The sequence below is a fragment of the Miscanthus floridulus genome, chromosome 9 (genome assembly GCF_019320115.1).
Source record: "Miscanthus floridulus cultivar M001 chromosome 9, ASM1932011v1, whole genome shotgun sequence".
NCBI lineage: Eukaryota > Viridiplantae > Streptophyta > Magnoliopsida > Poales > Poaceae > Miscanthus > Miscanthus floridulus.
The window spans coordinates 19,277,448-19,300,565 of record NC_089588.1 but is presented as its reverse complement, the minus strand read 5'-3'; the positions used below and the strand labels follow the sequence as shown (position 1 = coordinate 19,300,565).

General features: G+C 51.5%; 1 protein-coding gene and 1 pseudogene across 1 annotated transcript; one reads left to right on the top strand and one right to left on the bottom strand.

Moving 5' to 3' along the window:
* Positions 1-12,211: 12,211 nt before the first annotated feature.
* LOC136483514 (pentatricopeptide repeat-containing protein At1g22960, mitochondrial-like) lies at positions 12,212-22,043 on the top strand (annotated as a pseudogene).
* On the bottom strand, positions 18,033-22,862 carry LOC136479380 (uncharacterized). The gene is made up of 4 exons (XM_066477263.1): positions 22,783-22,862; positions 18,678-18,837; positions 18,307-18,590; positions 18,033-18,204 (listed from the first exon to the last, which is right to left on the bottom strand). The coding sequence occupies exons 1-4, from the start codon at positions 22,860-22,862 to the stop codon at positions 18,033-18,035; spliced, it is 696 nt and encodes a 231-aa protein (XP_066333360.1).
* Positions 22,863-23,118: the final 256 nt, after the last annotated feature.

Genomic DNA, 23,118 nt, shown 5'->3' with positions numbered 1-23,118 from the left:
TTAAATAGGCTATTCACCCCCCCTCTAGCCATATTAGGACCTTTTAGGTCTCCCGTGTGAGGCCTCATGCGAGGCGGAGATTTGGTAGGCCGTCGAGGCCTCCCGTGCGAGGTGGAGAGCTGGTGGGCTTGGACAATGCCGGAGGTCAACCAATGGTTTACCTTTTAGCTTTGTCTTTGATAGGGCTTAAGTGATTCTTTTGGTAAACATTTGGGGTACCCCGTTTTATGGTACCCGACAGTAGCCCCCGAGCCTCAGGGAGAGTGTGAGCGCTCTTCTTGAGGTTTTGATGAGGCTTCACTTATGGTAGCTCCTGGTAGAATAGTGTTTTGTACTTCGAGGCCTCGGTGGGTGCGCGCGAGCGCACCCGCCGGGTGTAGCCCCCGAGGCCCTGGGGGAGTGGATTCATTCCTCCAGGGTCTTTTTCTCATGTTGACTGAGGGATGTTATCGTATTTGCCGAGCCCACAAGTGCGAGTTTGGGTCGTGGGGTCTCGGCAAGATCGTAGGAAGAACCCCCGAGCCTCTGCACAGAGCGAGAGGGCGATTAGGAGTTCCCCTGACTTTTTGTGCGACCCTTGCGCTTCCTTTTCGCTCGGAAGGAGGGGTGGAATATGCTAGGCTACCCTCGGTGGGCACGAGCGGTGACACTTCTAGTGAGCTGTTATCGGATAAGTCCGAGTGGAGGCCCGTGCCCCATTCGCTAGGGGTCGGCTAGCGATCCAAAGACGCACTCCAAGAGTACCAGTGGGTTTCTCTAGTGGGTGCCGGGGCCATTCACTGGGCCCCGGTGGCTCGGTGCCTCCCTACAGTGGGATCCCATTCGGAGACCTCCCTGTCGGTCTCAGACATGACTTAGGGCATCCCATGCGTTTCGCTTGCTTAGGCCTTGGCCCCGTATGGGCTCACCCATAGTCGTCCCTGACTCTGTTGCCCTAGGCGGCTGTCAAAACCCTTAGGGGCCTAGCCTTCAAACCCCTGGACTATAACAGGCTCGATGCCCTTTATCATGTTTTTTTGAGTCTTCAAGTGCGAGCTTGGGTCGCTTGTCTTTGTCTTGGGTGCAGGAGGAGCCCCCGAGCCTCCGCACAGAGCGAGAGGGCGGTCAGGGGTCCCCCTGACTTTTTTGTTTGACCCTCACACATCCTTTTCATTTGGACGGAGGGGTTGTTTGCCGAGCCCACTCATGTGTGAGCCTAGGTCGCTGGGTCTCGGCAAACTTGTAGGAAGAGCCCCCGAGCCTCTGCACGGAGCAAGAGGGCGATCAGGAGTTCTCCTGGCTTTTTGTACGCCCCTCACGCATGAGGGTTTGTTTGTCGAGCCCCCCTCGGGTGTGAGCCTAGGTCGTGGGGTCTCAGCATATCTGTAGGAAGAGCCCCCTAGCCTCTGCACGGAGCGAGAGGGCCATCAGGAGTTCCCCTAGCTTTTTGTACGACCCTCACGCGTCCTTTTCGCTCGGAAGGAGGGGTTGTTTTGCCAAGCCCCCTCGAATGCGAGCCTGGGTCGCTGGGTCTTGGCAAGGTTGCAGGAAGAGGCCCTTAGCCTCTGCATAGAGCAAGAGGGCCATCAGGGGTTCCCCTAGCTTTTTGTATGACCCTCGCGCTTCCTTTTCGTTCAGAAGGAGGGGTGGAATATGCCAGGCTACCCTCGATGGGCGCGAGCGGTGGCACTTCCGGTGAGCTATTATCGGGTAAGTCCGAGTGGAGGCCCGTGCCCCATTCGCTAGGGGTCAGCTAATGGTCCAAAGACGCACTCCAAGAGTACTAGAGGGTTTCTCTAGTGGGTGTCGAGGCCGTTCGCTGGGCCCCAGTGCCTCGGTGCCTCCCTACGGTGGATCCCATTCGGAGACCTCCCTGCCGGTCTCGGACACGACTTTGGGCGTCCAAAGCGTTTCGCTTGCTTGGGCCTCAGCCCCGTATGGGCTCGCCCGCGATCATCCCTGACTCTGTTGCCCTAGGACAGCTGTCGAAACCCTTAGGGGCCCAGCCTTCGAACCCCTAGACCGTAACGGGCTCGGCGCCTAGTTCCTTCATCCGAAAGGAATAGGGTGGGGGGATATCTCCCCCAGTGGCTTGACAACGGTAGGCACGCCCTTTGAGGAGATTTTCTCGGGGAGGCAGAACGACGCCTGCCGCTGCATCGGTTGGACGTGACATCGTGTCAGCGGATGGAACATAACTGTTTACGCGATTAATGAGGAAAAGGTGGGCACATGGGTGGTAAAATCAGATCCAGATTAACTGCGCCAGATCTAAGGGAAACTTCCCCAATTTCATCGCCCGTCCATTTTGCCTTCTTCCTGCATAAATACAGGACGAGCCTCACCCCTCCCCCCCTTACCTTGCCTGCATTAGCCTTTGCCACCCTTGAGCCGTCGCTAGAGCAGAGAGCACTGGGAAGAGGAAGGGAGAAGGGTGAGGCATAGAAGGAGAGAGGAGGAGAGACTCACTGCCGTAGTCAAATTCTCCACCATGCTCATGGTCGGCAACGTCATTGTCATCGAGGTGGACCCTTGGGGTCCATCTAACGTCACCGTGGAGATGCTTCAGTCGCTCGTCGACGGTGGACTTCTTTGTCCGATTACCGACCCCAACAGGCCGGAGTGGATCGCTCCGTCGGGTGAGCCGAAGCTGAGGCCCCACGACGGTTACGTCATGAGCTTCATGTCTTTTCACGAGCGCGGCCTTGGCCTTCCGGCAGACCAGTTCATGTGGGCGCTCCCACACTACTACGGCGTGGAGCTCCACAACTTCAACCCCAATTCCATTGCACAGGCGGCCATCTTTTGTTGCCATCTGCGAGGGGTATCTGGGGATTGCTCCCCATTGGGAGCTGTGGCTCCACCTCTTCCGGGCAGGGCATACCACCAAGCCGACGGGTACGTCGGGCATGAGGAAGGCAGTGAGGGCCGGCGGCTGCACTCTCCAAGTGCACCAGGACCATCAGCACCTCTACATCCTGGCCCAGCTCGCGTCAACCAATCGCCACTGGTACACGAGTTGGTTCTATCTTCGCAACGATGATGGTGGACTTCCCCCCTACACCGGGTGGATCATGGGGAGCTGCCCAGAGAGGTGGAAGTATGGCGTCCCGAGGGAGGATCAGCCCAAGCTACAGCCGCTCCTGGAGGGGCTAGAGAGGCTACGAGACCGCGGCCTTACTACGGCTATGGTCATGGATGCCTTCCACCACCGGAGGGTGCTGCTGCTGATGGCTCAGCGGTGGAGCCTATTCAAGATGAGGCCGGATGAGTCGAACGAGGGCATCCGGATGTCTGCCTCTGCCCTTTCCGACGAGGAAATTCTTCGCTGGGTGAGGGAGACGGTGGAGGCGAAGCTGAGGAGCGGTGGCCTGACCCCCTTCGTGATGCGCCCGTCATGAGGGTTCCTCTCGCTGGTAAGTCACGCGCTGCTGCAGCCCCTGAGGACTCTCTATTTCTCATCGTTTCTTGTTCCCTTATCCGTGTTCACCGTTCCTATAGGGGATGAGGGACGTGTGAGACTCCCCGCCGCCCGTTCCCAAGAATGCAAGGCGGCGGGCGGTCAACTGGGCGTACGCCGAGGCGCAGAAGAGGCGGAAGGACGCCAAGGTGGTGAAGTGCACGAGGAAGATCCTCGTGCACGAGGAACTGGAGAAGCGCCGCCAGCAGCAGAGGCAGTACGGTCTCCTAGTGGAGTGGTCTCCGTCGTCATCGCTGTTGGCGGACTCTGCGGGCGGAGATGACGAGAGTGAGGTAGGGCAGGGTCCTCTGGACCATCTCCTCGATGTCGGGGAGACGGTGCTCGGGGCGTCGGCAAGCAGCCCGGCGCTCCTAGGGGGAGGAGGAGGAGCTACCTTAGGGCCGACAATCACCCACCTCGGGGCCGAGGCCGACACGCCCGAGGCGCGGGTGTTGGGAAAGCGCGTCATCAGCCCAGCGGGCTCGACGGCCGCGGTGGAGTAGGTGGCGGCGGGGGCAACACAACTGCCCTCGTAGAGGACCGAGGGGGCGCCGGGGTCCGTCGAGGACCGGTCGGCGCCGATGGATATAGAGGCCATGCCTCTGCCGCCACCACCACCTTTGCAGACGAGGGTCGTCGTGCCGAAGCGGTTGTAGCCCCGCTCGAGGTAAGCGTATTTTCGGTAGAGTCACAGCATTTTCCATTCGTTCTTCGGTCTCGTGCTGACCCTGTAAGTGTTTTGTCCTTAGCCGGAAGCGACCTACGGAGGTGCCCACCTTGGCGCCCCTTAAGGCGCTCAAGGTGAGCCCTGGCTCCACCGCCCATTGGGTGGCGGGGGCGCAAGCCGCCATACAACATGGCGTGGCATCGGCGAGGGCCGACCCGAAGGAGCCGGTCATCCAAGGAGGGGTTGCCAAGGTGACCCTAACACAGACGGGGAGGGAGCGCCTTCACACCGTGAGGCCGAGGCCCCCCGGGCCTCCGAGGCTAGGGCGACGGAGGCCGGGGCGCCCAGGATCGCTGAGGCCATAGCGGCGAGGGCCGGAGCTCCTGGGACCACCAAGGCCACGATGGCGGAGGCCGAAGCCCTCGAGACCACCGAGGCCGATGTGGAGATGAAGGCGGCGGAGGCCTCAGTGGCACCCTTGGTCCAAGGCCCGCCGCCATTGCGGGAGAGCGCCTAGGAGCTGGAGGTCCATTCGATCTCCTCCGATGATACTTCCCGAGCGTAGGAGGTGGTCGACGCCGATGTGGCCGACGCCGTGGAACAGCCGGTTCCTACCCCAGGCGAGGGAAGCTCGGCCCTCGTGTGGGTACGACCCGAGCCCCGTGGGTGGGATCACCCGCGTGTCCTGTGGCAGAGCCAGGACGACCCTGAGGGGGAGCCTCTATTCACCCTTGAGGACGCGGCCGAGGGGGGCGCTGGGATACCTTCGAACAGTACCGCCAGCTGGCGGAGCGGTCGCTGCGAACAACGCTGTTCGTCGTGGCTGATAGTTTGCCCGGCGTCGCCCAGGTACACACCTTCCTTCCTTGTGTGGTGTCATCTTTTTCCGAGTTTTCTTACAGTGCATGACCGCTATTCCGCTTATCCAGGAGCTCGAGACCCGGTCCCTCGGGAAGTCGGTCTTTCTCCGGTGGGAGAGGGACGTATGGGACCAGCTCCAGCGGCAGAAGGGCCTGCTTGCCGGCGCCAACAAGCTTCTATCGGCGTAGAGCATGGAGATGGAGGACCTCCACCTCCATTGTGCCGATGCAAAGGTCGAGGCAGCCACAGCTCAGGAGCAGGCCGCCCCTTTGGTGGCGCGGGTCAAGGAGTTGGAGGAGGAGCTGGCTCGGGTGGCTGGCGATCAGGACGCCTTCAGGTCCTGGGCTGGAGAAGCCACTGCCTCAGGCAAGGTCCTTGCTGGGCAGCTAGGGGCGGAGCAGAGTGCGCACCAGCTGATGAAAGGCGCCTTGGATGAGGCCCTTACGGTGGCTGAGGCCTCCCGGACCGAGGCTGTGGTCTGGAGGGGTAAACCGAGGGTGAGTCCTATTCCCCTCGTTTTATTCGCTTTTCTTGTGTTCGCTCCCTAACTCCCTAGTGTGATGTAGAGCTGGGGAGAGAGGCTTCTAGGGTGGCCGAGGCTTCTTGGGTTGAGGCCCAGCGCCTGAAGGAGAAGGCTGAGGCGTCTTAGGTCAAGGCCCAGCGATGGGGAGAGAAAGTCGAGGCCTCTCGGGTCAAGGCCCGACGCTAGGAGCAAAAGGCCAAGGGTGAGTCCCACAGGCTTCTATCCCTATTTAGCTTGTTTTCCTTTGCACTCAACCCCATTCCATTTCCTTTGGTGCAGAGTTGGAGGCGGAGGTCACCTGGGCAGCCAAGGCCTCTATCACGGTGCAGGCGGTGCTCGAGACCGAGATCGGGGAGCATGACGTGCTGAAGAGTGCCACTCGTACTGCCTACGAGGCCCTAGAAGTCGAGGGGGTCCAGTCGGGTAGCTCCCTCAGGAGCCGCCTGATTGCATTGAGCGGCCAAGTGCGCGAGCGGCTCCGAGGAGCGCTGCACGCGGGTGTCAAGTGCGCGCTGGCCGTCATCGCCTTGCACTACATCGGCGTTGACCTCCAAGCCATCAACAATGGCTACGTCCTGCCCGACGATGACGAGGAGGCAGACGAGGCGGTCGCGAAGCTGATGGAGGCAGCGAAGGGCCCCGGCACGGTGCTGGACAAGCTGTTTGAAGAGGAGGTGGTCCCTCCCCCGTCGTCCGCCGATGCTGGAGGCCCTGAGCCTTGACCTGGGCCCAAGAGGCCATGTAAATAGAATAGGGATTAACTTTGTATCATAACGCTAGTGGCCGTCGAGGCCTTTTTTTTAAAGTAATCGTGCTTCTTAATCGTTTTTCTTGTATTTTCGAGCCTCTGCCCTCTGTTGTCTCTGATCAGATTTCTTTTTGCAAAAAACCTCCTTGGAACCTAAGCTGCCCCTTGGGTGAAAGGTGGTGAGGGAGTGCCATAGCCCGGAGGCGTAGGTCGTCTCGCGACTCTACCGGCCTTCTAGCCCTGAGACAGACTTTCGGTCCTTAGGTTTTTCACAACTGATTCGTCAGAGCATGCTAGAGAGTTTAGCGTAGGAATTTTTTTTGAAAAACGATTAAAAAATGGTGCATGGGACTTAGGGGGGGTCTCCCGTCTAGCCCCCAAGGGAGGCTCGGTTCTGCAGAAGCAGAGCCATGTCTCCCTTGTGATGTTATCGTAATGCCGAGGCCCGCAATGGGCTTGGGGGGTTTCTCGAAGAATTAGAACAACTGAAGAACACTTCTTAATTGTATTTCGAGAGACAATGTGTACAATGCTTGGAAATTTAAGGGTAAAAGCGACGTAGCTGTTCTATGTTCCAAGCGTTGGTGAGGATTTTGCCCTTCTCATTGGCTAGCTTGTAGGTCCTGGGCTTTAGCACTTGGGCGACGATGTATGGTCCTTCCCATGGTGGGGTTAGCTTATGGTGGCCCTTGTTGCTCTGCCTCAGCCTCAACACCAGGTCACCTACCTTCAGGTCTCGGCTTCAAATGTGCCGGGCCTGATAGCGCTGTACGGCTTGCTGGTACTTGGCCGAATGTAGTAGCGCCACATCTCGGGCTTCCTCTAGTTGGTCGAGGGCATCTTCGCAGGTGGTGCGATTGCTTTGCTCGTTGTAGGCCTGTAGCCTCAGGGAACCATATTCCAAGTCAGTGGGGAGGATAGCCTCGGCTCCATAGACTAGGAAGAAAGGTGTGAACCCTGTGGCTCGACTTGGAGTGTTCCTCAGGCTCCAGATGACCGACGGGAGTTTGGTGAGCCATTTCTTGCCAAACTTCTTCAACCGGTTGTAAATTCTTGGCTTGAGGCCTTATAGGATCATGCCGTTAGCACGTTCTACTTGGCCGTTTGTCCTTGGGTGTCCTACGGCCGACTAGGCCACATAGATGTGATGGTCGTCGCAGAATGTCAGGAATTTTTGGCTGGTGAATTGTGTCCCGTTGTCGGTGATGATAGTGTTCGGAACCCCAAACCTGTGGATGATGTTCGTGAAGAACAACACCGCTTGCTCGGATTTGATTTGATTGATCGGGCGAGCCTCGATCCATTTAGAGAACTTATCGATTGCTACCAGCAGATGGGTGTAGCCCTCGGGGGCCTTCTGCAGAGGCCTGACCATGTCGAGCCCCCACACAGCAAACAGCCATGTAATGGGGATGGTTTGGAGGGCCTAGGCCGGGAGGTGCGTCTGCCGCGCGTAGTACTGGCATCCCTCGCAAGAGCGTACTAACTTGGTGGCGTCAGCAACCGCCGTCGGCCAGTAGAACCCTTGGCGAAAGGCGTTTCCGACGAGCGTCCGAGGTGCCGCATGGTGCCCGCAGGCGCCCGCGTGCAAGTCCCAAAGTAGGGCATGGCCTGCCTTGGTGGTGATGCATCGTTGGAGGACACCAGATGGACTTCGCCTGTACAACTCGTCGTTGTAGAGGACGTAGGTTTTGGCTTGTCGCGCAAGCCGCCGGGCTTTGGTCCTGTCACTAGGAAGCTCTCCCCAAGCGAGCCATTCAAGGAACGGGACTCACTAGTCTGTGTCCTGGTCGATCTGGGGAGGCTCCATGTCGACTTCCATGACCTCGGGCTCGACCGAAGGAGTCTCGGCGGCAGAGGGGGCATCGAGCCCTGCGGTGGGTTCGGCCGGTGGGCCCTCTTCCGCTGCCGAGGCGTAGTCGATGGAAGGCTTGTGGAGGTCTCTGGCAAAGACGTTTGGGGGGACCGGAGCCCATGCAGACGCCATCTTTGATAGTTCGTCCGTGGCCTTGTTGTATTTCCGCGCGATGTGGTTGAGTTTGAGACCATCGAACTTGTCTTCTAGGTGACGTACCAGCTTGCAATACGCCTCCATTTTGGGGTCGAGGCAGTTTGACTCCTTCATGACTTGATCGACGACAAGCTATGAGTCACCCCGGATGTCGAGACGCCTTGCTCCCAGTTCGATGGCGATCTGCAAGCCATTGACGAGGGCTTCGTACTCGACTGCATTGTTGAAGGCGGCGAAGTGGAGCTAAACCATATAGCGTATGTGTACTCCGAGGAGCGAGACGAAGAGCAGACTTCCACCTGGAGTTAGACGTGTTGAGTTTGAAAAAGAACTAGAAAGTGTGAAAGCCACCATCGAACGTCATGAGTCCAACTTGACTCAGATCCCCAATGCTATCAAACAGAAGAAGCAAGAAATGCTGACCAAGGTCAAAGAAGGCAAAGCTATTCGCAGCAGTCTTGAGAGTATTCCCAAATCAGCCGAAGAAGATAAACAATAAATTATAGAAGTTGATGCTATTTGGTTGAAAGCACTACGAGTAGTTCATGATGCTCTTAACTTGTAATTTACATTCTAATATCTGTAGCACATAAACTTGATGATAATTGTACCTTTTGATTTGGCTAGAAGAGCCAATTTGAATTAGCTAATTTCTAACTTTACTCTGACTTAACTGAATCTGAAAATGGCTTTTATCACAAAACCCTTCGAATTCCTTCTCAGTCATCAACGTTGCATTGCCCTCGGTATTAGTTAAGCGACGCTTCCCCTTCCATCAATTGGGGTTGCTTTCACATGTCCTAAGATATCTACTGTCTCGCCTTCGTGGCTATAAATACCAGCTAAGGGTTTTGGCCTCGAACACATCAAAATTTGCAACTACTCTCATTCCCCTACGTCCTTCCATCTTCACAGACCCTATAGCAGTTTCCTCTTCTCCTCCCCTCAAGATCTAAACCAGCACCCATGGCCAACGAAGATAACCACGACAAGCGTGCAACGGAAGATCTCCCGGAGGAGGAGATGCTGGTGAGCCAGCGACTCCGTCGCATGAGGTAGGACCAAACGACTCCTGCTCCTATCAATAGATTACATTCTGACGTGTCTGCAAGTTTGTCTTGAACAACAGGCTTCCTCCTCCTCCTCCTAGGGTCGGCGAGCCCTCCAATGCTGAGTCTGCTGTTGCCCCTGCGCCAGATTCGTCATCAGACTGCTCTGACTCCTACAGCGGCGACGCCGTTTGGCCCTTCCTCCAAGAATGGAGGGCAGCCAAGGACCGTTACTCTGAGGCAACTCATGAGAATGGTCAGCTTGAGATCCACCTCGAGGCCTCTCAAGCCACCCCCCTTGCCACCGAGTAAGAGACCAACGCCGCCCGGGCGCGGTTGGCTGATTTCGATGCCATGGTGGTAGGTAAGATGGATTCCAAGAAAACCTCTGTTCTTATTTTCTCTACCTTTGTCTTGATAGTTTCTTTGTTTCTGTGATTGCCAGCCCTGATGGTGCAATTGGAGAACCTCCAACTGGTGGCGAACGTGGCTACGGTGGCCATCAACGCCTGTGGCCCCTTACTAATCAACCGCCTACACGACGTCCCGGCGCGCATCTAGGAGATCGCCCTTCATGGCGTCCGCCATGGTGCAGCAATAGCCCTAGCCGCGGCGCAGGTCTAGACCGGGCACGAGCTCTGCACCATGGGGGCGGGCTTCCCGATGGCCGATGACCCCGACATGCACGAGGACTTGATCAAGGACTTCGACGATGCAGCTACGACCATCGTGGACATCACATCCGCCCAAGATGTAATCAATGAAGTTTTTGATTCGTTTGTACTAGGAACAAATTATCAATGAATAAAATTTCTGCTTCTCTTTATGAATGTGTTTTAGAATCTGCTGAAATATAAATCTGATTGTCTTTGTGTGTGTTTTTTCTCTATAGGCGATACATATCATATCAATTTTTCCCCTTAGGGCTAATTTTTTAACTAAAGGCGATACCCTCCTGGTACCGGCTATTAGAGCTGACGACTAAACAATTCAGCTATTAAGTATTAATCCAAACACTAGGATAATACTTTTTAGGAATTTTTCATTGATTGCTCTATCAAACTTCTCTTCCTCTTCTAGCATTTTCAAAATATAAGCATTACCAGGCGCACAACGTTTAATCTGATAAGGACCTTCCCAATTAGGCGACCATTTGCCAAACCTGCTGTCTTTAGACCCAATCGATAATCTTACCTTCCAAACTAACTCTCCTTCGCAAAACTGTTTGTTCTTGACCTTTTTATTATAATGCCTTGCAACCCTTAATTTATTGGTCTCAATATTTTCAGCCGATGACAACTTAAATCCTCCAAATCGTCCATCATAAGGTTTTTATAGACTTCGGCTATCAAATCATTTTGTAATGTAACATGTCTTGATCCAGTCTGAATCTCCCAAGAAAGAACTGCATTATGCCCATATACTAACTCATAAGGTGATGATTTAATCGATCCATGTCAAGCCATCCTATATGCCCACAATGCTTCATTAAGTGTCAGGTACCACTTCCTTAGTTGTTCTTCAATTTTCTTCTTAATCAACTTAATTAAAATTTGATTGGATGCCTCTGCCTGACCATTAGCTTGAGCATAATAAGGTGAAGAATTTAATAATTTAATTCCCATACTGACAGCAAAATCTCTGAATTCCTCTGATGTGAATATTGTTCCTTGATCAATAGTAATGGTTGAAGGAATCCCCAAATGATAAACAATATGTTCCTTGACACAATCAACCATATTCTTTGTGCAAGTAACTTCACCACCTTTGAGGCAATTTCGTCAAACACGTGGTGAGCACCACTTCTCTGCGAATCAGAGCAAGGGAGATGGACGGTGCGACCGATTCTGAGTGGCGGGGCATGTATGAATCAAAGGAGACCAAGGATTGAGGAGACCAAGGATTGGACGAATCAAAGCAAGATTTGGCCGGGGTGAGGTGAGCAAAAGGAGGAGAGGACAGGAGAGGCATGGGCGAGACATCTGGGTTTAGGGGCGACAAGGTGGTCCAAGTACCACCGCTTTAGCCATGTTGTCGTCTTGCAGCAGGGAGCCGGACGGACGGGGAGGTGGTCCAAGTCCACTCGCGCAGGGAGCGGACGGGGACGAGCTCCACTGCCACAGCGCCGGCGCCCGAGAAGAAGCCACCCCAGCAATCGTAGGTCGAGGGCAGTCGGAGGCGTGGCGGCCATCCCGCGCGCAGTCGAGTGGCGGCCGGTGATGGAGGGCAGCACGAGTGCCTCAGCGGCGACGGTGGACTACGCGGCGGCCATCTTCAGCGATGACGCCCATACCGGGCGAGCTCGCTGAGGCTATTGGCCCCCACCACCATCGACTCCCTCTACGAGCTCCAGGAGGAAGCCCTCTCGACCTTCACGCCCACCTAGCACGGGGACTCCAGACTCGGCGGTGAGAATGGAGGGGGAGGAGGAGCTCGACGTCGTCAGTGAGGGGAAGGAGGGCTCGACGCCGTCGGTGAGGTAGGGAGAGGAGAGATTGCCATTGGGTGCGATGATAGGTGGAGAGGAGAATTTACGAGCGCTTTGCCAAGCCTGACTTCTGAAAAATGGCTGCCCCTGCATTTTTTTAAGCCAGATGGCTCTGGAGCCTCGTTGCGGGTTAGCTAGCCAGACCTTATATAAACTGCAAGAATATTTGGAGTCCGTCGTGCATGAGCTTTGAAAGTTGAAACCTGGATTATCCATGTTCCAATGCAATGCCGCATGCTCGGTGCTTGTCTCCTTGATTTGGGTTAATTGTATTATGCATATCATCACATCCGCCCCCTGGACTCCTGTTTGCAATAGCGGAGCTGGACTTGGACACGGCTACCACGGGGGCCAGATGTTCAGCTGGGCAGTCTTCTTGCGCAAATCAAATCAGGATGCAAAATAGACGGTGCAGATCGCGCGTGCCCGCGGCGGCGCCAGCGCCAGACCTTCTCTGGCGCACGTGGCCTTTCTTGCCTCCGATCCCTCCCTTCCCCCTCTCGCACCCGCGGCGCCGTCTCCCTTACCAGCCGCCGCCGCCGCCGCCTCCTAGGCTTCACCGCCGTCAACGCCGGCTCCGCCGCCGCTTCTTGGACATCTCAGTCGAGCGCCCCCGCCGCCCCAGGTCGGGGGCCGCAGCCTTGGGGCGTGCGCCCTCGACCCCGCACGGCCGCCGGAATCTGGCGGATGCGCCGCGGATTCCTCCTCCTCGCCGCCGCGCCGTCATTCATGGCGAGGCGTCGCCGGGTGGTACCAGAGCCATAATCCATGCTATTCAAAATCCCACACTGCAAATCACAAGCTCCTGTAACCGCCGCCGCCGTCGCAGCTATCTCCAGCCCCCGCTTCTCCTCCGCGTCACTGCCCCTACCGCTGCCGGCGCTGGTACCGCCACCTCCTACTCCGCTGCCCGAGGAGAGCCCGCTCGCCGCGCTCCGCGCCTCTGATCCCGCGCTGCCGGAGCCTCTCCGCCAGGTGCTCGCCACGGGCGACGTCCACGCCGCGCTCCGCGGCCTCCCGGGCCTCGCGCGCCAGCTATTCCGGTGGGCGGAGGCCACCCCGCGCGGCTTCCCCCGCTCCGCCTCCGCGTTCGCCGCCGTCCTCGTCCCGCTCGCCCACGGCAACCACATCCGGGCCGCCTACCCCGTCTCGCTTCGCGCCCTGCGCCTCGGCCTCCTCCTCCCTGTCCTGTCCCTCCTCCTCTCCGCAGCCCTCTCTCCCGCCCTGCGCTCCCTATTGAGCCTCCTCCTACGCCTGTCCGCCAAGTTCTCGACGGAACGCGAGGCTCGCGACGCCGCCCGCCGCCTGTTCGACGCTGTGCCTTGCCGCCTTCCGCGTGGTGGCGGGCCACGGCGTGGCCCCTGATGTCAGGGACTGCAACCGCGTGCTGCGCGTGCTCCGTGACACGGCCAGGTGGGACGACGTCCGTGCTGTATACGGAGAGATGCTCCAGCTCAGGATTGAGCCGACCATTGTCACATACAACACTTTACTGGATTCTTTCCTGAAGGAGGGGAGGAAGGACGAGGCTTCCATGCTGCTCAAGGAGATGGAAACCCAGGGGGGTGGTTGCTTGCTGAATGATGTCACGTACAATGTGGTGATTAGTTTCTTGGCCAGGGAAGGTCATCTGGAGAACGCGAAGCTGGTTGACAGCATGCAGCTGTCCAAGAAAGCCTCATCCTTTACCTATAACCCACTATCACTGTGTTGCTTGAAAGGGGTTTTGTACAAAAGGTTGAAGCTTTGCAGATGGAGATGGAGAATGAGGGCATTATGCCTACAGTGGTGACATACAATGCCATCATTCATGGGCTGCTTAAAAGTGAGCAGGTAGAGGCTGCGCAGCTGAAATTTGCGGAAATGAGAGCAATGGGCTTACTGCCAGACCTGATCACGTACAATTCTTTGCTAAATGGATATTGTAAGGCAGGTAATTTGAAGGAGGCGCTTTGGTTGCTTGGCGATTTGAGGCGTACAGGTTTAGCGCCAACAGTTTTGACATATAACACTCTTATAGATGGTTATTGTAGAGTAGGAGATTTAGAGGAAGCTAGGAGATTGAAAGAGGAAATGGTAGAGCAGGGGTGTTTTCCGGATGTTTGTACATATACAATTCTCATGAATGGTTCACATAAGGTGAGGAACCTTCCTATGGCAAGAGAGTTCTTTGATGAGATGTTGAGCAAAGGTTTGCAGCCAGATTGCTTTGCCTATAATACAAGGATTTGTGCGGAGCTAACCCTAGGGGATACTCCTAAGGCTTTCCAGTTGAGGGAGGTGATGATGTTGAAAGGAATATATCCTGATACGGTCACATACAATGTTATTATCGATGGACTGTGCAAGACTGGTAACCTGAAAGATGCCGAAGATTTGAAGATGAAGATGGTCAGTGATGGTTTACAGCCTGACTGTATCACATACACCTGCTTGATTCATGCACACTATGAAAGAGGACTCCTAAGGGAAGCAAGGAAACTTCTTAATGGCATCGTCTCAGATGGTTTGCGACCCTCTGTTGTGACGTACACCATATTCATTCACACGTGTTGTAGAAGAGGAAACCTTTATTCAGCATATGGTTGGTTCCGGAAGATGCTGGATGCGGGAATTGAACCTAATGAAATAACATATAATGTGCTCATACATGCACTATGCAGTACAGGCAGAACTCTGTTGGCTTATCATGATTTTCACGAGATGCTGGAAAGGGGATTAGTGCCAAACAAATACACATATACTTTATTGATAGATGGGAACCGTAGAGAAGGTAACTGGGCAGATGCAATGAGATTGTATTTTGAGATGCATCAAAATGGTATTCCTCCAGATTATTGCACACATAATGCATTGTTCAAGGGATTTGATGAAAGCCACATGTACCATGCAATCGAGTACTTGGAGAATATTGTTTTGGGGTGAATGGATTTGCCTCTCTGAAAGATTGTCCTGCTGGCCTTGCATCACAGATATTTCCTGTAAGAACTTTCTCATGTATTGCAAATGTCTCTTCATCCGTGTACCATTATTTAAAGGGCGTACCCAGTGCAGAGAGCTCCCGCTCTGTGCGGGGTCTGGGGAAGGGTGTCAGTGGCAAGCCTTACCCTCGCCTGTGCAATGCGAGGAGACCGCGACTCGAACCTGGGACCTTCCGGTCACAGGCGGTAAGACTCTACCGCTTGCACCAGGCCCGCCCTTCCGTGTACCATTATTTAGCTTTGCTCATTTCTTCAAGCATATTTTACTCTTGAGTTCAGTCCGGAGATGATATGGTGTTTGTGGGCAATACCTTTCAAAAGGGAAAGAAAAAGAGAGTTTGAGACAATGTTCTCTGAGTTATGTTGTTTGGTGCTTTCAAAAGGATAGTTACGCACAAAAATATCTCCTCTTGCTGCTCAGGAGATCATAGATGGAGTTTGGGGGGCAACTGTATCAAAAGATGAAAAACAAGAGTCTGGAACCATGATCTTTTAGATAAGCAGTTGGGTGCTTTCCAAAAGAATAGTTGAGCACAAGCAAGTCTTCCTCTTGTGGCTTAAACCGTGTCAGATTTCTTTGCTTGGCATTATACTCATGGAGATATGTTTTTTAATTGGAAACTGGGTGGCAGGAACGCGCTTCCGGTTTCTGAAGATCTCTCATGATATTCTGCCCTTTTGTTATTTTCTTTTGATAATATGTACTGCATAGTTGTTAAGGCGTCGCTATACCGACGCCATATCGTCGCCATATCACCGTGGCATTTTTCTGGCTCTCGCCACGGCGACGCCATGGCTCCGGCGTTTATGGCGTCCGCCATAGCGCCGTGGCGTCCCCGTGGCGCCGATTTGGCGTCCTGTGGCGCCTTTGTGCGCTGTGGCGGGCGCAATAGACGGTGAGGGTGAGGGTGAGGCCATGAGAGTACCTGTATAGGCCGAGTGGCCGATTGGAGCCCTCCGAGACCGAGCCTGAGACGCAACCGCAAGCAGCCCTCCGAGCCGTCGCCGCCGTCGGCCGCCGGGACGGTCGCCCTCTGCCCGCCCCCGCCTGGAAATCCGTCCGCTTCGCCCTCCGTCGGCCTCCCCCGCCCTCCGTCGGCCTCGCCCGAGCCCGAGCCGGCCGCCCCCGCCTGGATCTCCCGAGCCGCCGGCTCGCCGCCGGCTTGCCGCCTGGATCCGCCCGTGAAGTAGTGAAGCTCTCTAGTCTCTACTCCAAGGTTCAAAAAGGCAGAGTCGGACGGCGGGCGCGGGCGCGGGTGCGGGCGGCGGCGGGCATGTACTGAGAGAGAGCTGCGGGAGAGGGAGAGGAACCGGCGGCGGCAGGCGCAGAGGCAAAGATGCGGGCGCGAGAGAGATGCGAGAGGAAGAGGAACCGGCGGCGTGCGGGCGTAGAAGAGATGCGTGCGGGAGAGGGAGAGATGCAGGAGAGGGAGAGGATGTGGGAGAGGCTGTAATGTGGAGAGGTGGGCCGTTAAATGGGCCTTCTTCTCTTTCTCCCTATTTCATGACCCCTAATCTCCTATTTTTTTCCTTTTCTTTTAGGTATTTATGCATGTATTAGCCATCGCCTAGAGAAACGCCTTGAAACGCCTAGGCTCTAGGCCGTGGATCGCCGCCTAGAAACCGCCGCGCCGATGTGTGTATGGCGTCGCCACGCCGTGCGCCATAGACGCTGTAAAGGTGTGAAGGTGGTGGGTCGCCGCGCCTCGCCACGCCGCCGTAAAAACTATGATGTACTGGAAACCTGACCGCCATGAATTCCTTATACCAACTATGTCAAATAGTAAATGGCTGTGGGCCTTTTGTGACTGAGCTTTCTTCAGTTATACATAGGATTTCTCTTGGTAAGAACATTCCAAGAATCTTCTGTAATAAATGATTTCTTGTTTCACCAATTTTTCCATGGGCATGTTACAATATATTGACCTGTCAGATCTGCAGTGCTCATGGACTGAGGATTTTCATGATCTTATCATGTCATGCTCCTAGAGTACTAGAATTATTTACCCTTTTGATTGCCTCTTAGTGCCATTTGTATTTTTTACTTTGTTCACTGTTTTTTTTTTGCCTCTTGGCGGATTCATTTATTATTTAGGTCATTAATACAGTCTTCAATGCACACCATTGACATTGATTTTCTGAATATCTATACTATAATGCTAGTAAATTTATGATGGTGTTGATGTAATTTTCATGATAACTCGTTAATGTTTCCATCTCACAAAATTGAATACCTTTATAGTACTTCCTCTGGTCTGGTTTATAAGGCATAGTCTGACATAGCACGGTCTCCTAAATTATACTTTGACCATTCATTTATGTCATATTATATTGTGTATGATTATAAACTTATGATTCTTGGATAGTATATTTGCTTACAAATCTAACAGTATCAAGTTTGTATTACAATAGTTAAAAATGTTGGTCAAAGTTTACAAAGTTTGACTGTTGACATACACAAAATGCCTTATAAACTGGACCGGAGGGAGTAATTATTGAATTTTGAATTTTTTGACTACATGCTTTCTAGGACGGCATAAATTTTGGACCAGAGTAAGGGACAAGTACTGACGACACACGTGCTGTCTTAATTATTTGATATATGCTGTAAAAAAATAGCTTAAGCTGACAGTATAGCTATCATATTTTGAATTAGACAAGTCTTGATGCTGTAGGATTACAACCTCAGGGAAAAAATAAAACTAAATAGTTGTTTGCAGCTGAAGTTCTCAGCGTTTTGAAAATGGATCTACTGTCAACAGCTGAGGTATCTTCTCTCCAATCCAAGAGTGCCTTGAGAATTCGGTTGGTCAGCATGGACATATATCCACCTTGTGGGACTTCATGATACTTGATCCATGGAATGGAAGCTTCTTGATACAGAACTCTCATTTTGATTAAACAGATTGGTAATATTCATTGGACAAACTCCGAACTTTCAAAAGACAAGTAAATCATGGTGGGTTGATTCACAAAAGCCTTGTTGCCTTGATTTATTCTGAAAAAAAATGGAATACAAATCAATGTTATGTCGACATATGTTAGAAAGGGCTAGGTTATAACATTGCTTTTGGTCAACTTTTAATACAAATATTTCATTTTTTTTCTTCGTGTAACTTTCATGTTAGTATATTGTTGTCTCTACGGCATGAACACATAAGAAGCTAATCCTTGTATTGCGTGTTCAATTTACAAGCTCTGCGAATTACTATTTTGTGTGTTACAACCTTTATTATATGTTTTATATCCGAGGCTGTGATTTTCCTCAGTAGTTCTTGGCATTGCCATCATCTTCTGAAGAACAACCTTCCATATCATGCCTGCAAAATATTTCAGGGTGGCGCATGGCTCCTGCAGCAGAGGGGAGCCACCTCTGGGTCATCCACTGGTAGAGCATGGAAGGTGTGTTGTTTGCAGTCCAGAGGTCAGAGGGACCTCTGCTATGGCACAATTAATTTCTTGAAGGTCTGCCTGGACATTTTAAATGGGAAAGAAAGCCACCAATAGTTGATAGTTGGGACGATTAGTGCAGCATATACAGCTTTACTCTGAAATCTGAATTCTGAGTTGCATATTTCATTAACATGTATTTGGTTGTATCTATGTCTTTGCCTGTGAGGTATATACTGGAGGCATCCCCAAATAGAGTATCCTCCCATCCAGACCCCAAGACATATAACTTCTGCCCAAGATCCAGCTGGTCAGCCATCTTCTTGATATCCAGTTCTTTGCTCTTGACATCCCTCCTGGGATTGGGGTCACCTTCACCATACTCAGATCTATCAAAAGAAACTAAGTACATTCCCAATTTCTCCATAAGCTCCTTTATTGGCAAATAAACCAGTAAGCAAAATATGGAGAGAAACCAACATTTCGCTTAAGTGTCCAGTGCTCTGTGACTGTGCTTTACCTTGGAAACAGGCAGGGTAAAGTCCTTGGTGCCTTCAAATGCATGTACTGTGGATCTTGTACCTGGCCTTATCTTTCTGTATTCTGTCTTCTCTGTATGCAAGGTAACTTTCCATCCCTGAGCTTGATCCTGGTAGATGTAGATGTCAGAGGATGCCCACCTGGTGAGCCACAACGTTTCAGAGACTCAGAGGTGGTCACTAGAGAGTTGCCGGAGTGCCCAGCTGAGGAACACAATTGGCAGAACAAATACTAATTTACGAGCCATTTTCTCCAGATCTGGTGCTTTAAGGTGAGAGAAGACAAATGTGAATATAGCTTTGAGTGGCATGGAAAGCATGCATTGTTGGCTGTCCTTTATTCCATTGCTGAGTGCTGATGTGCTTGCAACAGATGGCTTCCCATCACTGCTTTACTTATTTATTTGTGTCCGCATCTTTTGCTTTATTAATTTTTGAGCGTAAAATACAGCAGGGAAACCCTCACTGTGAGATTTTATAAATATAAAAGGGTAAGAACTGTACAGGGAAATAAGCACAATAAAAACCATCCAAGAGGCTGAGAGAGCCACTTGGCAACCAGAAAAACTAAGAAAAGACATCTATACAAAGGAGGAAAGAGGAGGAGCAGCAGCAACGAACAATAAAAACAAAGCTTTTAAGTCCCAAACAAGTTGGGGTAGGTTAGAGTTGAAAGCCAGCAAAAGCAATCAAGGTTCAGGCATGTGAATAACTGTTTTTCAAGCACTCCTATCTAAAGCTTAGTCTTTGGGTATATTCTATCCTTTCAAATCTCCTTTTATTGTCTCTATTCAAGTCAACTTCGGTCTTCCTCTGTCTCTCTTCACGTTACTATCCTGGCTTAGGATTTCACTACGCACCGGTGCCACTGGAGGTCTTCGTTGAACATGTCAAAACCATCTCAATCGGTGTTGGACAAGCTTTTCTTCAATTGATGTTACCCCAATCTATCACGTATATCATCATTCCGAACTCGATCCCTTCTTGTATGACCAGAAATCCAACGCAATATACGTATTTCCACGACACTTATCTGTTGAACATGTCGTCTTTTCGTAGGCCAACATTTTGCACCATACAATATAGCAGGTCTAATCGTCGTCCTATAAAACTTGCCTTTTATCTTCTGTTGTACCCTTTTGTCACATAGGACACCAGATGCTTGGCGCCACTTCATCCACCCTGCTTTGATTTTATGGCTAACATCTTCATCAATATCTCCGCCTCTCTATAGCATTGATCCTAAATATCGAAAGGTATCTTTCCTAGGCACTACTTGACCTTCCAAACTAATATCTTCATCCTCCCGAGTAGTAGTGCCGAAGTCACATCTCATATACTCAGTTTTAGTTCTACTGAGTCTAAAACCTTTGGACTCCAAAGTCTCTCGGCATAACTCCAGTTTCTGATTCATTCATGTCCGGCTTTCATCAACTAGCACTACATCGTCCACGAAAAGCATACACCAAGGGATGTCCCCTTATATGTCCCTTGTGACCTCATCCATCACTAAGGCAAACAGATAAGGGCTCAAAGCTGACCCTTGATGTAGTCCTATCCTAATCGGGAAGTCATCTGTGTCTCCAGCACTTGTTCGAACATTAGTCACAATATTGTTGTACATGTCCTTAATGAGCCAGACGTACTTTATTGGGACTTTATGTTTGTCCAAAGTCCACCACATAACATTCCTTGGTATTTTATCATAAGCCTTCTCCATGTCAATAAAAATCATGTGTAGGTCCTTCTTCTTCTCTCTATACCACTCCATAACTTGTCTTATTAAGAAAATAGCTTCCATGGCTAACCTTCTGGGCATGAAACCAAATTGGTTCATAGAGACATGCGTTATTGCTCTCAAACGATGCTCGATAACTCTCTCCCATAGCTTCATAGTATGGCTCATCAACTTAATTTCCCGGTAATTAGTATAACTTTGAATATCTCCTTTATTCTTATAGATTGGTACCAATATACTTCTCCTCCACTAGTCAGGCATCTTGTTCGATCGAAAAATATGGTTGAACAGCTTGATTAGCCATACTATAGCTATGTCCCCGAGGCATCTCCACATCTCAATTGGAATACCATCCGGTCCCATCGCTTTACCTCCTTTCATCTTTTTCAACGCCTCTCTGACCTCAGATTCTTGGATTCTCCGCATAAAGCGCCTATTGGTGTCATTAAAAGAGTCTCGAAACCTGCGCTTGTAGTACCTATATGCCCATTAAGATCTCCTACAAAAAGCTTCTCACTACTAGGTACAGCTCTAATCAGGCCATCTAAGTCTTCCCAGAACTGTCTCTTAGCACTCTTGTCGAGGCCTACTTTGGGGGCATACGTACTAATTACGTTCAAGACCATATCACCAACGACAAGCTTGACTAAGATAATCCTATCTCATTGCCTTCTCACTCCCACCACACCATTCTTGAGGCTCTTATCAATCAAAATTCCTACTAAATTTTTATTCACGATTGTCCCTGTGTACCAAAGCTTGAAACCTGTATTGTCCACCTCCTTCACCTTCTGACCCTTCCATTTAGTCTCTTAAACGCATAATATATTTACACGCCTCCTAGTCGCGGTATCAACTAATTCTCTTAACTTACCTGTAAGCGACTCTACATTCCAACTGCCTAAACGGATCCTAGTTGGTTCGACTAGCTTCCTTACCCTTCGCACCCGTCGACTCAGATGTGAAGACCCTTGCTCATTTTTCACTACACCTGGGCGGCAATGTAGCGCGCCACTAAGGAAGCGATGACCCAATCCTTGCTCACTTGACACCATGTCTAGATCACGACACAGCGCGTCACCAAGGGGGTGCCGACCCGGCCCTTGCCCATTTAACACTATACCCGGGTTCTGATATGGTGCGTCGCTAGGAGGGTTACGCCCCAACGGTTCTGATGATTTTTTTTTCTCAAAAAACTTTATTCTGTTGATGATTTTAGACATGTAAATGTTATATCGATGTGGTCTATTTAGACCCAGATCTATGTTCACAGTTTGAAAATGCAGCATAAAAATTTGAATATATGCTCTAATCTGCAAAATTTCAAATTTCTATTATGCAAGCATGGTGCGTGACAACTGACATGGGCACATTGAATTTTGCATGTTTTAGTGCAAGGATGATTGGCACGGTTTGCCTGACTTTACGGTGCTACTCCTGGGAGATGTGATGTTGCCTCCTGATGGTATAATGATGATACATTGCATTGAACTGAATGAGTTAGGTAGTTTGACCGGATCCTAGATTTTAAACTTTTTTCATGAATTGGCTTATCTGACAGGTTTTGCTCTTGTGTTGCTGTTTGTGTCTTGAGCAGGGTGGTTGCAATTGCGAGATATCACTGCTCCGAATAAGAGATAAGATTTGCAATGCAGTTGTAATACAGTCCTAGTCATCTCTGAGTTGTTGGTGATCGCTGCCTCGCTGGGAGATCAGACATCAGAAGTTGCTTAGCTCAGTAAATTATTCAGAGAATTAGAGGCGACCTCTTGCTCTCTGGTGATGATCAGAGCTGCAATCTGCACCCTGCATTCATGATCTCTGCTCTGCCCGATGAAGGCGTCATTTGCTTTCAATGCGAGTGGGTACTGAAAAAGAATCTCTAAAGATCACCAAAATATTGACCTGGTGAGCTTGTAAGTACTGAGCCTCCAAAGTAGAGAGGGACTAGTGTGGTGACTGCCTGACTGGTGAGTGGTGACACATCCTAGATGCCAATGGTCACTCAGAGGCTCCAGAAACTGTGACCATTGTCGCCTGTCAGTGCACATTGAGGCCTCGTTTAGTTGCCCGGAATCGAAACTAGTTTAGAAGCGAAATTACTGTAGCGTAATGTAGCATTTCGTTTGTATTCGGTAATAATTGTCCAATCGTTGGCTAATTAGGCTCAAAACGTTCGTCTCGCAAAGTACAACCAAACTGTGCAATTAGTTTTTGATTTCGTCAACATTTAGTACTCCATGCATGTACCGCAAGTTTGATGTGACGGGGAATCTTCTTTTTGTATAGTGCTAAAGTTTGGATTTTGGTGGGAACTAAACATGGCCTGACAGTGAAACAGCACTGACCTGGTCAAAATGACCTCAGACTCCCAAGTTGGTACTGCAACCAACTGAACTGGATCCCAGATCAGAGGCCATTCATCCATCTGCCCACTTCTGTGGATTCGTGTATAGGATCACAGATTGGGATCCCAGCTCAGAGAGCCCATTCATCCATCTGCCCACTTCTTTGGATTGGTGTTTGGGTCACAGATTGGCACTTGTTGACCTCAGTGTTGACAAAGACTAAGCGCTCAGGGAATGCCCACAACACTGGTATTCTTGCTTTAAGAGATCTATTTTGACATTGTAAGATTGCATTATGCATACAGAGATCAATCACGACTGGTGGAATTTTAGGGC